Consider the following 15,809-nt stretch of genomic DNA (forward strand, 5'->3'; position numbering starts at 1 on the left):
TGTGGACTGATGTTAGCTAAATGAAGTGAACCACGTCACTCTTATTTTGCATTTACAAATAAATATAGCAATAATAGCTGCAAAATCACTGGTAGTGAGTGATCTTTAGAAGCTGTGACAAGTTATTATTTAGCTCACTCACCTCAGACTGACCTAACCCTAACTTGTGGAAGAGCCACGGTGGGGACGGCCTCCCTCTTCAAACGGAGACGCTCAGCAAAACCCATTTCACTCTCCATCAAGTTTTCAATGGAATCGCGCGTAAACTGGTTTCTGCAAACTCGAGCATCAGGCCGGAGTTGGCCGTTTTCCGCCACTCTGCACCTTTTCCCCATCCTACCACAGTACTAGCCTACCATACACTGAAGGTACACACGAAGTGTAACATTAAATTTAGCTAGCCCTAAGTGCTTCTCTAAAAACTAACCTATAAAAATCTGTGATAATCTATAATACTACAAAATATAACAGCCAAGGTACTAACACTAAATAATTATCTATATTGCTGAAAGCTATGCTAAAGATTCGTACTAAATGCTATGCTGTTGCTAACCAATGCTAACCTGTGAAACGGCTAATCACTCACTCGCTAATTCAACTCGCTACAAAGCCCGGGCTGAGACGTTCATGCTTTCATAACGTATAGCCACGGCGCATGACCGGCGCATGGGACCAGGTTGCGTGGCATGGCACGTTTCAGCCTTTGGTCAATGCAAATTCTGTTTTCTTAGTTTGAAGACGAAGGTGGCGCTAGGCTGACATTTTCAGACAGAAATTAGACTTTTTAAAGGAAATTTACAAAAATGCTACAAATAAAATTACTACATGTCTACAGCACTATTAGACACTCCGCTATCAGCAGACACAAGTTGATTTTGATGTGACTTGCTCTTTAATTAGACTTGTAATAATATCTTAGATCATCTTTCAATAAAGCTTTTTTATTGTCTTTGTTGATATTACCTTAAATAATCATTTATTAAAACTGGTCCAATCCGACCCGATGCCCAGTAACTCGTACAGCTCATGTGACAGACATGAATGAGTTGGTTAGGATTTCTTTTGGAATCCCAGCCCGGGAGTTTACCTGAAACAGCGCCCACGCCACACTCCTAGCTCCTAGCTTTAGGGGAAAGGGGCCGATCAAATTCATTCCGAGGCACTCCATTAATGGTAGGGGCCACAGCGGCACCCGCGGCGTACCATCTGGCAGGCCGCGCACCGACGCCGCATGTCTGCACGGATGCCCGGCCGATAGGCGTTTGCACCTCGGGCACAACGCTCTCGGGTGGATGGGATTTCTGAGAAGTCCTCCTCCATAGGACAGCGGTTGCTGGAGTGACACTTTGGTCACCTGGAAGCGGAAGTGATGTAACCTCTGAGACTTTTTCCCACATGGGTAGACAACAGTACTTTCAGCTCCAGACATGCTATTTGTGCCGTCTGCGCTGTCTACCGAGGATCCAGTGTGAGTGTTGATGATTTATTTTATCTTTTCTTCGGCACTAGCTAAATATGCAGATGGAGATGGAGATGCTGTTGTGTACTTATGTCCCGGAGGCGACATCGCTTCCAATTCCGGGTCACCGAACTGTCATCCGAGTGGGTCGGGTCAGAAATGCAAACAAAAAGTCAGGAAGTGTAACAGTTAAAGCAGAAGTCTGAGCAGTGAGAATGAAACGAAACAAAAGGAGGCCAAAGACGTTATTATTACTCACTTAAAGAATTCGATCCAGATAGTTTTACCTTTGAAACATTTTTTTTTATTTAATTTTTTTCTCTCAAAATCTTGATTTTTGTTTGATCTTCCAAATACTTTTCTTGGTATTTTAGGCACGATAATTTTAACCCTTTGATTCATGAATTATGAAATCTTCAACCATGATTTTTTAAACAATTTTTTTCATTTGTCTTTAGGTATGAATGAAACAAATTTCAACAAATATTTCTTGTAAAATTTTATAATTTACAAACAATTTATTACATGTCCACCTCAGAGGACAGCGTGCATTCTGAACATGAAATATGTTGGCTTGCCTTACTGAAGTCCAAATGGAGGGGCTCAAATGCAATAAAGTCTTCAACAGCTGTGCTTAATAGCAAAAATAAATAAATAACAATTTTGAGTACCTGTCCACTGTAGTGACCATTATGCATCAAAGGGTTAACATACGCATCAAACAGAGAGGCGCACATTGCTGTTAGACAGTCAGAGGTGAGATAGGAGATCTTCACCTGAGCTCAGAGCTGGCTCTCTTCTAGCTCCTGAGGCAGGAGTATGACTGTGTCATCGTTTCCCTCCATGTGTCTAATGTGTGCATGTTTCTGTGTCTGTGTGCAGCTGCCGGGGGTGTGTTCAGAGCAAATGGGGCTGTAACTGGTGCGTTCACCAGCACTCGTGTACCCACAAGTCTTCTTGTGAGAAGGAAGTCATCATCTACAATCAGCACGTAAGTTTCAGCAGCAAGCATGTAACAGATCTGTAATCCATTACTGATAGTGCGGAGTTCTCAGGAAACATGCAGACGCAGCAGTTTTCCTGCTGCTGAAGGAAACACAAAGTTCTGTTTAACAGAATCAACACGAAACAAACTAAATATCAAACAGATATCAGAAGAATTCACTAGAACTGCACGCAGTCAGGAACGGGTTCCAATCCAGCCTGCACCAGTCCTGCCTCTCCGTTCACTTCTCCACATCTAGCCCCGCCCAGGGCCGGTTATAGACTGGAATATTTGAGGGGGCAGGAGACTTGTGAAGGGGTGGACTGTGATGACGGAATTACATTTAGTTAAACTTTGACCTTCCCTTTCCTTCTCTGTCGCTGAAACTCGTTCATCACATCATAAATCCACTACAGCAGGAGATCTCAAGGGGGTCCCCACAACGCTGTCTTTGCTGAGGTTGTGAGGTTATCAAGATTTTATTTGTAAAAATGCCATTTATGTCGCATTAACACACCCTACAGTATAAGTTAGAACGGTTTATCTGCATAAAAATGGTAAATGATCCCAGTTAAAGTGTGTGTGCGTGTAGGAGATGGGGTTGGGGTCCTGGCTTGTCTCGGACACAAGCAAGGAGGTCCTCAAAGAGAAAACTAAGTAACCTCTGGACTACAGCAGTAACATCTTTATGGTATCGCATCCTAAACCCTCGCCAGACTTCAACACATCCACAGTTCTGCTGCCTGTCTCCTTAACCACGCCCACTCCTGTGACCTCATCACTCTTGTCTCTTCATGACCTCCACTGTCTTCCTCTTCCTCAGTGCATCACCTTCTAACCCCCAAATTCCACTACCTCCGCTCCGCTCCGGTCCGCCCCCGCCTTCCGCAGCCGCTCGCTTCCGAACTCAATTTTTACTGGTACCCGCTCTACAACGGTTCCGCTCCGGTGCAGAGACCTGAGGGGGGCAAACAAGCATGCGCGGGATTTTCGAGATCTTGCGATACAGTCCGAGCAATAAACGCGGAAGTTAGATCCAAACACTCGTTGTGTGGGAGAAGCATCGGCATGAACTGTTTAATCTGCCCATCATTTGTGTTGAGAGATCAGCAGTGTTTGGATCAACAAAGTGTGACTACTTTGATAGTAGAAACTGTATTTATGGCTTACTTTTGTGCATTTAAACTTCAGCCGCCATTGATAGTTGTTAAAAGTTGTTAAACCTGTGCATATGAAACAAAAAACGCCTTTTGTTTATCGATTTATTGTGAAAAACGGAAGTTGTGCTTGCTCCTTTTCCTGTTGGGCGGTTGTGATTTCTGTCCATTGACTGCGGAGGTGCTCCGGCGTCCGGCGAAAATAGAATCGATCCTATTTTTGCCGGACGCCGGAACAGAGGGTGGCGCACGGCGCCGCACTGCCGGAGCACGGCCGCAGTAGTGGAATTGCTCTGATTGACTACAACGGGACCGATTTTGCTCCGGCGTTCGTGTCGGAGTGCAGCGGAGCGGAGGTAGTGGAATTTGGGGGTAAGTCCTCCAGAACCCGACCCCCTCCTACCCCTCTGACCTCTCCACCTTAAAACTCTTGTCAAGACTCGTTTCTAAACTGTTTTAAAGTTTATTAGTGATGGTTGCATAATCTGCCTGTTTTATCTGGACGTTTACAGCATCTCTGAGTGTCTAGAGGAGCTCTTCATAAATAAAATGTAATATTATTCTATATTGTGACCCCTGGCCTGTCCTACTATGGTGTCCCACCTGAAGGCTGAGCTTCTGCTGGTGCAGCTCCTAGGCTCACTGATGCATGTAAACCCCCAGACCACAATAAGGTGCCAATGCCTCAGGGGGCACTGAAAACCAATTAATAATGAAATAAAATCTCCTTCATCAGGTTTTAGGAACCATAAACATGCATGCTTGTAGTTTACCATTTACCATTCTTTTTATTTATTCTTACATCTAACTTTTTATTTTATTAAGTTTGAATTAGATTTACAACTTCTTTGTTAGTTTTAGTTTTATTTTTACTTTTGAAATTTTTTTACTTTCAGATAATTCTTTAGTTTCAGTTTTAGTTTTAGCCTTTTTGTAATATTACTCACAAAGATTTGTCTGTATTCTAATTAGAGTTAACGAGAAACATAAAAAACTGTAGTTTTTGTTATGTAGTTAGTTTTTGTTAATGACGATAACCCTTGTTCTGAACCCCACCCCGCCCAACGCTGAGCAAAGCAACCCACCACCCCAGACCCCTACCAGGCGGCCAGATCTCCCTCCTAGCCTCCAGCTCCGGGAAGCCAAGCGACAACAGAGGCTTTAATAACATCTTAGATCATCTTTCATCAGAATTTGACTGTACTCTCTGTTGATATTACCTGAAATCATCATTTATAATACTTTGTCCTCCATCATCATTAGTAGTAGACATATAGTACTAAACAGACTTGTTGTTGATGATGTTGCTTCTGTGTCAGAGGAGTGTCGGTTCCCTGGCGTACCCAGACTACCTTCTTTCTTAACCAATCGAATAATAAAGGTTCAGTAATGTTGATAATCCATATTTTTATGGAGTGTCACATTTTATTCAGTACCTTTATGTTTTATAGACAGTTTATCAAACGTAACCACTGACTCAACGTTACAGCAGTGGTTGTGGTTCAGAGTCTGATTCGGTAGTTTTAGACTAACTTTAGTAGAACTGATGCAACACATTTACTTTCTTTTTAAATGCTCCTAATTCCATTTTCTTCTGCCCTCTCCAGTTTAAACTACCTACCTCATCTCTTCCTACCAAAGCATCACCAACAGCTGGTTCAAGAGCCCCCACCAGCAGAACCACAGCTCGGCTCAAAACTTCAGTCACGACTACAACCCCCCCCTCACACACTACTGCCATCAGCCGTGATCAAACTACTTCACTCCCCACTCATCCGCCCATCACAGTGCCACCTACTGGTGCCTCCACCAAGGAGAACTATGACTTTCATGATGGCACACTGGTAGTGGTCACTCAAAGTGCCGCTGAAGCAGCCAGTGTTGCTGCATCGGTAGTAGAGATGATGCCTCCCCTAGAGGTGGTAACAGACTCATCCCCTAGTGACAAACAAGATGTCCGTGAGTCACTGAGCCTGACAAAGCCTCCCACTCTGGCATCATGGGGGGGGTTGAAGCCCACACCCTACACTGTGGAAGAGACGGTTGACTTTACGCCCTTCTTGAATCCAGACTTGACTCAAATGCCAACAGTGGAAGACTCCATGAGAACAGCCCAGAGCACCGAGCCTGCAGTGTTGCTGTGGTCACTTGAGGCAGACAGCCAAGCTGAAGGTGGTACACAAGTGGAAGATGACAGAGCGACTTTCTCAGCTCCCACAGTGCTCTCAGGTGATGGAGAAGTTGACCGCGATGCCCTATTTTACCCACATGTGATGGATCGAGACTCAGAACTGGATTACCAGTATGATCAGGCCGAGAGCTTTCTCCTGGTGAGTTTAAAAACAACCCCGTGTTCACTTGCTGCATTATAGCTTCACTTCAAGCATGTAGTGACAGCGAAGACAAAACTCCCTTTAAACAGGAAGAAACCTCAAGAGCAGGGCTGTTCAATTCCGGGCCTCGAGGGCCGGGATCCAGCACGTTTTAGTTTGAACCTGCTTCAGCACACCTGATTTCCATCATGATTAAAGGGCTTCTGCAGAGCCTGAAGAGCTGCTGTGCAGGTGAACCAACCACTGAATCTAGTGTGTTGGACCAGAGAAACCACCAGAACATGCTGGATACCGGCCCTCAAGCCTGGATTTGAATAGCCCTGCTTTAGAGTTTCTAACTGCAACCATCCACCACGACTCACTCGGGATTCAGAAGACAGAGCACACACACACACACGCACGCACACACACACACACACACACACACACAGGTGGAGTGAGGCGCAGATTACGTGTCTTTCTCAGGGCTCCTGGGACATTTTAAGCTCCAACTAATTCAATCTGCTTAATAGAGGCTCAAAGATCATTTTTCAATTCTAAGAAGCTCTTACACCAACACCGTTACGGTCAAGAAATACACTCATTGGGTACACCTGTCCCACTGGTCGCTAATGCACATTACTAATCAGCCAATCACAAGGTGGCAGCTCAATGCATTTAGGCATGTAGACATGGTCAAGATGATCTGCTGCTGTTCAAACCGAGCTTCAGAACGGGGAAGAAAGGTGATTTAAGTGTCTTTGAACATGGCGTGGTTGTTGTTGCCAGATGGGTTGGTCTCAGAATTTAAGGAACTGCTGATCTTCTGGGATTGTCACACACAACCATCTCTGGGGTCCAAAAAAGGGAAAACATCCAGGAGCGACAGTTCTGTGGGTGAAATGCTTTGTTGATGCTAGAGGTCAGTCGCCCAGTGAACCAGACCAAATTCTTGTTTTGCAAAGTTTGGTCTAGGAACGCTCCACTGGAACCTTCGCAGCCCCTAGCAGCGTTCTGGCTGGCCAATCACAGCTCTCTACAGGGGTTTCAAACACAAAGAGCGCTATGATTGGTCCACAGTGGCGGGCCAGTCTCAGCGCTCGATCTGTTTTGTGGACCAATCACAGCGCTTCATTCGCTTTGTGGGCTAGTCAGGGCGTTCAGTTCGTCTGGTGGTTGAACTATTTCGACTTGGGTTTGATTAGAATCAGGAGCAGATAGATGTATTTAAGTCCTTTATTTAGAAAAAAGGATGTATTTTTGGCTTCTAACATCTGCTGCGGTGAAAACTTCACGTTGATCATCGTCTAGCATGCGGAGATTGTTTGAAAGACAACAGTAGAACCCGCCCCACGACCGAGAGCCATTGATGGAGCATTGCCAGTGGGGATGTCCTGATCCCTGGTTCGGATCGGGATGATCTTTTCATAGTTTTCAGCGATCAGAGATCAGCAGTTTTAACTGACAAGTCTCGCCGATCTCCCGAAATGGACTATGAGCATGTTAGCAAATGCTGCTTCTGGGGGAAAAACTCCTGTAGAGGGCTCCATATCCTGTGTGATGGTGTCGCCCATAGTTTAGTCGAGTTTTCCAAAATAAGTCAATCCAATGGATGAAGAATCAAGCTGCGATTTACATTTCTCAAGATGTCTCGGACACTTATCAAACAGCTGGTGTGAGTTTAAATCCTTCCAGCGAAACCTCAGAGTCTGCTATGAGCTTGTTCATCTACGTCTCCGTTAAAAACATCAGGTGGTCAGTAGTCCTGCAGCAGCGCAGGCAGCTTGTCCACTTCATTCAGGAGAGAGCGGACATTTCCCATGATCTCTGTTTCCTCTTCAGAGCTCAATTCTGGAGGCAGGACCGGGTTTCCGTGGAGAGAGAGCCAGCGTAAGCAGCCCCCACAGCTGATCCCTGCAGTAAACAATCAATTCATGTGCAGAGCTGCAGGAGTTTCCCAGAGCCCTCCCATTTCCATAATCCACAATCGGTAAAAAAATTAACACCATTTCCTCTCCTGGAGCTTACGTCCCGCTCTGCTGCATCTTAGTTTCTCCGTAATTCTGGAGGCTGAACCGACGTTTCCCGCGGAGAAGTGTGCTGCAGTAAAGGAGCTAACATTAGCTGCACCTACCTTTATGGCATTAAAATACGCACAGAAGAAAAAGCAAAAAGTAAAAAGAGAGTAACGAAGCGAGAGCTGCCGTTACTGACTGCAGCCCACCTCGTTAGTGATGTGTCGTTTGGGAACAAAACGGCTTTTTATTTATATTTTTCTCCCTTTCTCGCGTCCCTTTCATGCCCTCTGTGTTTAAGCCGCACGTGATTGGTCAACTCATCGATGAGCCCTCCGCTCCTCATCGGCAGCGAGCGGGGGGGGGGGGGGGGTTTGACAAGTACAGGTGTAAACTCACAGAGCAACGGACGGAGGCTGCAGAAAGGTGAGGACATGAGTTAAACAGGAAATGAGTGTGGACTATGCAAAGCAAAAAGCAGGCTCTGAAAATGTTATTGTATGATTATTTTAACTTTTCTAAGTTATTTACCTGTAAAAAGGTAACTCTATAAATATTTACCTACAGAGTTTATTTTTGTTATTTAAATTAGTTTAGTTGCACTCGGTTTAGTGTTGATAGTTAGAAGTAATTTAAAGGGATACTTTGCAACGTTTTCACATTTTTAAATAATTTTCCTGAACCAGTATGTGCTCAAATGAGCTTTTTCATGGTTAATGAAAAGTCAGTCAGACCCCACCGCCCTCTGTAGCCAGAATGTCACACTTACAACTTCAGAGGGGCCGTCCGCTGTTTAGCTGACATACCTGGTGCTGCAGTCTGCTTCCAGCAGGCCTCCTGCATGTTTTAGACCATGAACACATCTGATTTAGCGATGACTCCCTTCTGGAGATGCTGATGGCGGCTGATTTAAGTTGATTTAATATAACTTCATAGATTGGTCAGTAATTTCACACAAATTTTCCTTTTTGTACTTGAGTCCATCTTTACTGCAGCAATTCACCGCAAAATAAAGCTACCAGAAATATAACACTCTACATCCGCTCTCAGAACAGGAAGTTGATTTCATGGGATATACAACAATAATGGCAATGCCTATTCATGAAATTAGTCTTAAAACGTTAACTTGAGTCACGTGCTAAAAATATATATTTCAACTTTATAAATTTCAAAAGTAAAGGCAACTATTGGATCGGGACTCGAAATTGGATCGGATTTGAAGTTAGAAGATAGGATCGGAAGCCTAAAATGCTGATGGGAACATCCCTAGTTACCAGGCTAAATAATATATTTAGTTAGTCTGGCTTGCCAGGCTAAGAAGTCAGAGGAGAATGGCCAGACTGGTTTGAGCTGATAGAAAGTCAACAGTAACTCAAATGTACACAACCAAGGAATGCAGAAGAACATTTTCTGTGAAACATACTTAGGAAGATGGTGGGAATTTGGATTAGAATCCCAGCAAACCTTGTCAGGGCGGCAATGTGGTGTCGATGGCCAAATATGGTCACGGTCAGATGGTTTAAATTGGTAATACAAATTTTCCTAAAAATCCATTCAAATATTGTAACTACAGGGGTCCAACAAAGAATGGCCGCACATCATACTGATGTCTTCGGATGTTTCTCTCTCTCTCTCTCTCTCTCTCTCTCTCTCTCTCTCTCTCTCTCTCTCTCTCTCTCTCTCTCTCTCTCTCTCTCTCTCTCTCTCTCTCTCTCTCTCTCTCTCTCTCTCTCTCTCTCTCTCTCTCTTATTGTCTTCAGACACCGTGAAAACTGAAGATACACAAGGTTTACACCACAACTGTTTGAACTTATCAGTCTCTCATATCATTGTCCATAAACAGTCTAGTGCAAGCAGAACAGAAAGAAAATGTGCAATAATGAATCACAAAAATGTCCTCTCATTACCAGTGTAGAACACATATGCAACATTATACAAACATTATACATGAAACCATACCGTGTGCGCCTCTTGGACCACATGCAGAATGACATTAACGTCGAGGCTATAGACACATCTGTAGCCATGTATCCATGCTATGGTTGCTATGGTTGCGCTCTAAACCAAACTCTGATCATGTGACCATTACAAACTCTACCTCATACAAACTTTACAGCACGTTACATATTTAACAAACCCATATTTTGTAATCACATATTTTAGACATGTTTTTAAATCAATGTTACACTTTTATCATCTTATCTAGTAATTAAATGAACCGAATTAAGCATCTCTCTATCACAGAAACATTTGAAATAAGCAACTTTATTTTAACTGTCTCAGGGACAGTTACAAATATATTTGTACATGTCTACAGTTACATGTATAATTGTTATTTTGACAATTAGTTACGTGTAGTTGAACATATAGCAGCCCAGCTAATATTGGTCCACAGCCAAAACCTGTCACATGAACAAGTGAATCTTCAGCTGCTTTTTGAAGAAGACCACAGTCTCAAATTCAAATTCAAATTCAAAGATGCTTTATTAATCCCAGAGGGAAATCAGAGTTTCAGTACACACAATTCTGAGATCAGACATACATGGGCATAGACACGTGACAAGAATTGGTGACTGTGGTCATTCGCAACCCGAGTCGCGCTACCTTAATACAGATCAGAGGGTTCATATGAGGATTGGATCAGGTGGGGGGGGGGGGGGGGGGGGGGGAGGCACTTCAGAGTTACCCTTCACAGGGAGGGCAGCTTTGCTATGTAAAACACATCTCAGACAGAAATGCAACAGACTTCAGACATTACACAACATAAGTGTCCACTAGGTGGGGTGGTAGGGTTGGGACTCTCCTCACGTCAGTGAATGCAGCCGCAGTAAACAGTGCTTTTCACCTCAGTCTGGACAAGGGGAGAAGGTTGTTGGGTTTACAGAGCACAGTGACTCCTGGAACGATTCAGCGGCCTTCACAGCTCGCAGTCCCGCCCAGGCTGGGATAGGGAGACAGAGTTGCCATGGTGACGGCAGCATTCCACATTTCTTCCGGGGGGGGGGGGGGGGGGGGCACTTTACAACCAGTAGAAGGGGTTTTCCTGGCTCAAATTGAGGCAGAGGTGGTACCATCCTGACCATGCGCCAGCACATGCATACTCTGTGCATTCAACTGCCCCACCTTTTTAAAGAAGATGGACGCTGGACAAGCTGTGCTGGTGTGAGTCTCTGCAAACAATTACATCTAAAACTTGGACTAAATTCGGACTAAACTGATCAACAACAATGGAAAACTATTTGAAACAAGGAAAAAACTGCAACTTGATAAATTTACAACTGGAGTTGTGAAAGATGTCAAAGGGAAGACAAAAGCAGTCTTCCAAACAAATGGAGGCAGATGCGCAAAAACAAATGGAGAATAATCGAGAGGAAACAACTGAGACATGACTATAGTAAAGAAAACAATTGAGTATGTTGTTAAACCACTTATGTTTGTAATTTGTCGGTTCAGAATGGTATATTTCCAGAAAAAATGAAAATCGCTAAAGTAATTCCGATATTTAAAAACGGTGATAGACATAGCTCTGATAATTACAAACCAATCTCAGTGCTTCCCCAGTTTTCTAAAGTGCTTGAAAAATGGTTCATTCAGAAAGTAGACAACTTTATTGAAAACAATAAACTGCTGAGTGACAGTCAGTATGGATTTCGATCAAATAAATCTTCATCCTTGGCATTACTAGAATTAAGTGAAGAAATTACAGCAGCAGTAGAAAGGAAGCAATACACAGCAAGTCTGTTTATTGATTTAAGAAAAGCATTTGATACCATAGACCATAGTTTGTTACTTTCTAAGTTAAAGGATTACGGGATAAGAGAGATAGCTCATGATTGGTTAAGTAGTTATCTGACTAAAAGAAATCAATTAGTACAATTAGAAGATGAAGTTTCAGATTCTCAAATTATTACATATGGAGTCCCACAGGGTTCTGTGTTGCGACAAAAGCTCTTTAATTTGCATATTAATGATATTTGTGATGTGTCCAAAATATTGCAGTTCATTTTGTTTGCTGATGATACAAATATACTTTGTTCTGAATGACTTACACATTATTTTGGAAATTATAGATCGTGAGATGACTAAACTTAAGAAGTGGTTTATGGACAATAAACTATTTATAACTTGGAATAAAACGAAATTCATGATTTTTGGTAACAGGAAGACAGATGATTCTGTTACATTGTCCATAGATGGTACTTCAGTTGAAAGAGTAAATGAAGTAAGATGTTTAGGGGTCATCTTGGATCATAAACTTAATTGGACACTCCAAATAAAATATATAAAACAAAAACTGTGTAAAAGTATTGGACTTTTAAATAAAGTAAAAAGTATTTCGGAGTCATCAGCACTTCATATATTATATTATTCATTTATTGTTCCATACTTGACTTATTGTATAGAGGTTTGGGGCAACACATATGAAACAAACACTAATCCTTGGAATTTATTCCAGAAGGAAGCTATGACAATTATATATAAAGTAGATAGGTAGTACTAGAGAACATACTAATAGATTTTTTATTGAATCAAAAATTTTGAAATTCAGGGATTTGGTTAATTTGAAAACTTTACTAATTATGTTCAGGGCAAAAAAGAGGTTACTGCCAGTGAAGTTACAGAAGTTTTTTGTTTTGATTTCAAATGATGGAAAAAATAGAAAGAAGCCTGAGTTTAAAAGAGTTTTTGCACAAACAACATTAAAGCAAATGTGTATTTCAGTATATGGAGTAAAATGATGGAATAATCTGGATCTTGACCTGAAAAAATGTCTAACTACTGATCAATTTAAGAGACTATATAAAGAAAAAAAAATCATGAAATCCTATGATTGATGAGTAAATATTGAATAAGTACATTGATAAGTTTTATTGTGATTTTGTTTACAAAGATAAGGAAGTTCTATACTTTGGTTTGTGTATAAGGCCATTCTGTAAATTATATTGTATGAAGTAGAAAGGGGTAGGTCATATAAGACTTCTTGTTCCTCCCCCTTTTTTCACTTAGGAGACTGTTGATGATTGTATTTTGCATGAATGATGAATGAAACTGCTGAGTGAGAAAATAAATTAACAGTTAAAGGCTAAATATTATAAAAGGCTCAATAATATGCATTAGTGTTTAGTTCCCTTTTTCCCATCTGATATTTATAGTTAAAACATTTGTAACTATTTGACCTACATTTCAGTAACATTTTAGGTTTGTATTAATAACACTCATCTTAGTCACAATGACACATAAATATATCCAGTAAAATATAATGTATTTCATTAACATGCATTTGTATTGGAAATGCTAATAACATTTAATTTCTGCTGCTAACAGTGTAATGGTGGCATGTCTGTTACTGTATGTACGGGTTAGGGTTAGGGGGGTGTTCCGTTTTGCCTTGGACCCCAAAATGCCTTGAAACGGCCCTGGGTGTGTGACTGAGTTTTGACGAACATTTTACTTTCAAACACTTTGTTTTGTTTTCTTGTTTTAATTTAACTATTTTCCTGTCCTGTCTGTCTCTCATCTTCCTGCATCTCCTCTAAACTCTCCAGATCAGGGGTCGGCAACCTGTTCCCATCAAAGAGCCATTATTACCTGTTTCCCACAGTAAAGAAAACACTGGGAGCCACAGCAGAGAGCTGCTTTAACCAATCACAGCAGGAGACAGCAGCCAATACCGGTCGCTCGTGTACGTCAGATTTATCTTCCAACAGAAGATAATCAATAAAGCGATTTGTATAAAATGGATCCGGAAGTTGTAGCCTATCTCTGCCTAAAGTATTTTGATATTTTTCACCCTGTTAGTGGCTTTAATGAGCAGGTGTCACTTTTGTCTTACACGCTTCTTTTTAAACTTTTCGGAATACAAATCCAGGCTCCGATCAATTCCTTTTTCTCTCATTTACAGTGATGGAGATAACAGCACAGTGCGCCTGGCTCTGGTGTTAATCAAATTTAATTTCATCTCTTTGCAAGAATTTTCACAAGAAAACAAAACAGGAATTCGAACAGGAATTTGAGAAACGTGATTGGTAGCTAAGACTCGTGCTCTCATTGGTTCCACCCAAGTTCCTCCCACTGACGCTAGAATCGAAACAAAAAGATCTGTAACACTGTAGATTAGAGGTTTGTACCTGTAGAAGGAAATGTGTGTTTTGAGAGTTTTGATTTCAAACTTGTACCTTGATTTTTTTTATTTTGGAAGTCTGCTAGGTAAAAACCGAAAGTTCCATGTTTCTGAATGAATGTTTGATGTTACAAAATGAGTAGTAAATGTACAAAATAAAAGTTTGATTTTACAAAATAAAAAATACATGTACAAAATACAACGTTCCTGTTACAAAACAAGAAATACAAGTACGAATTGAGAATTACAAGTTAGAAAACTTGGTACAAGTTACACTGAATATTGTCCCAATCCTAGTTCCATAAGGTAGCAGTTTTTCTTTAGGACTGAGATGAGAGGCAGGAAGATAATAGAGACAGGACAGAAAAATTGTCAAATAAAAACAAGAAAACATAACAAAGTGTTTGAAAAGGAAAAGGTAGGTAGATTTTTCCCACCTACACATTTTTAACTGTCTAAGGCCCTGTCCACACGTAGCCGGGGATCTGCCAAAACGTAGATATTTTTCTACGTTTTGGCCTGTCATCCACACGAAAACGGAGTTTTTTTCACACGAAAACGGATCTTTTTTAAAACTCCGGCCAAAGTGAAGATCTGCGTTTTCTCCGTTTTGGGTGTCTGCGTGTGGACGGACAAAACCAGAGTTTTAAGGTCCGCAACGTCACTTTCCGCGACAAAAAAAATGCTGACATCACGTGTGCGACCTGTGTTTACTCTAGCCGACAGCATGGATGCCCTCACAGCTGCGCTCGCTTTATCAATCGTCCAAGCGCTTTTTGCTTGTTTGTTTTTGCAAGCGGAGTTACTGCTCCTTGCGGAAGACCACAGACGAAGGACGAGGTTAAGAACGGGGGAAGTACTGCCGCCTACAGGTCTGGCATGTCCTTAACAACGTATTTATCCGGGTACGTGTGGACATAGTTTGTTTTTAAAACGCGGTGGTGTGGATGCAAGTTTTTGGAGGGGCGGATATTCGTTTTCAAAAAACCCGGCTACGTGTGGACTAGGCCTAAGGTAATCATTTGTAAGCATGTAATATTTACATATTTGATACAGTTCAGATCTCCATCAAACCTCAGTCCCTCGCAGGGCCGTAGTTCGCCTCTGAGGGGGCCGCAGTGCAGGGGGAGGGGGCAGAGTGCTGAAGCAGGGAAACGGTAAAGATGCAAAAACTACCATTGTTAAAAATAATGTGTGTTAACTTTGAAAATGTGGGCACAATTTTTAATTACTCGTCCAAAACTCCAGACATTTTAAACATGTTTTTAAAATAATTTAAAAATATCTTTTTTCTGTTTTAATTTTTTTGTTTTGGTGAAGTCCCTAGTGATTTTTATCTTGAGAGGAGCTATGTAAAAAATAGTTTCCAACACTGAGAGAAAGGGGGAGAGTTCATAAAAACATCAAAGGATGAACAAGAATCCGCTTCTAGACCTGCGGAAAGGGAGAGAGAGAGAAAAGGGGACACAAAAATACAACAGAACCAAGATGTTACTGCTCCAACTGCATGAGAATATATAACAGTAACAATTTTTGCTGAAAAGCACACAGTATTATTTCATAGTGCATTTAGTGCCAACCACAGCCTTAGTTATTTGTCAACAACACCAGATTCCATACTTGTGAGAGCACCATGTGTACACACACACATGCATGTAAAATAAGTGTTAGGGGCTACAGACAAGCCCCCAGACCTCTGTGAAAGACGGAAGAGATCCAAGCCCCAGAAATCCAGAGTTCTCCCACTGAGACCTCTGTAT

The 15,809-nt window shown here is 41.8% G+C and overlaps 1 protein-coding gene across 3 annotated transcripts in view; it reads left to right on the forward strand.

Moving 5' to 3' along the window:
• The window catches only part of LOC107397087 (plexin-B1), a 215,833-nt gene that overhangs the window by 108,953 nt on the left and 91,071 nt on the right, over positions 1-15,809 (forward strand). For all 3 annotated transcript variants that reach the window (XR_011520067.1, XM_070549100.1, XM_070549101.1), the window contains exons 10-11: positions 2,342-2,450; positions 5,209-5,931. Coding sequence is in view for 2 of the 3 variants with exons in the window: in XM_070549100.1 (XP_070405201.1) it covers positions 2,342-2,450; positions 5,209-5,931 (832 nt within the window). In the remaining variant the exon portion in view is untranslated. The remainder of the gene's footprint in view (positions 1-2,341; positions 2,451-5,208; positions 5,932-15,809) is intronic.

The sequence above is a fragment of the Nothobranchius furzeri genome, chromosome 3 (assembly GCF_043380555.1).
Source record: "Nothobranchius furzeri strain GRZ-AD chromosome 3, NfurGRZ-RIMD1, whole genome shotgun sequence".
NCBI lineage: Eukaryota > Metazoa > Chordata > Actinopteri > Cyprinodontiformes > Nothobranchiidae > Nothobranchius > Nothobranchius furzeri.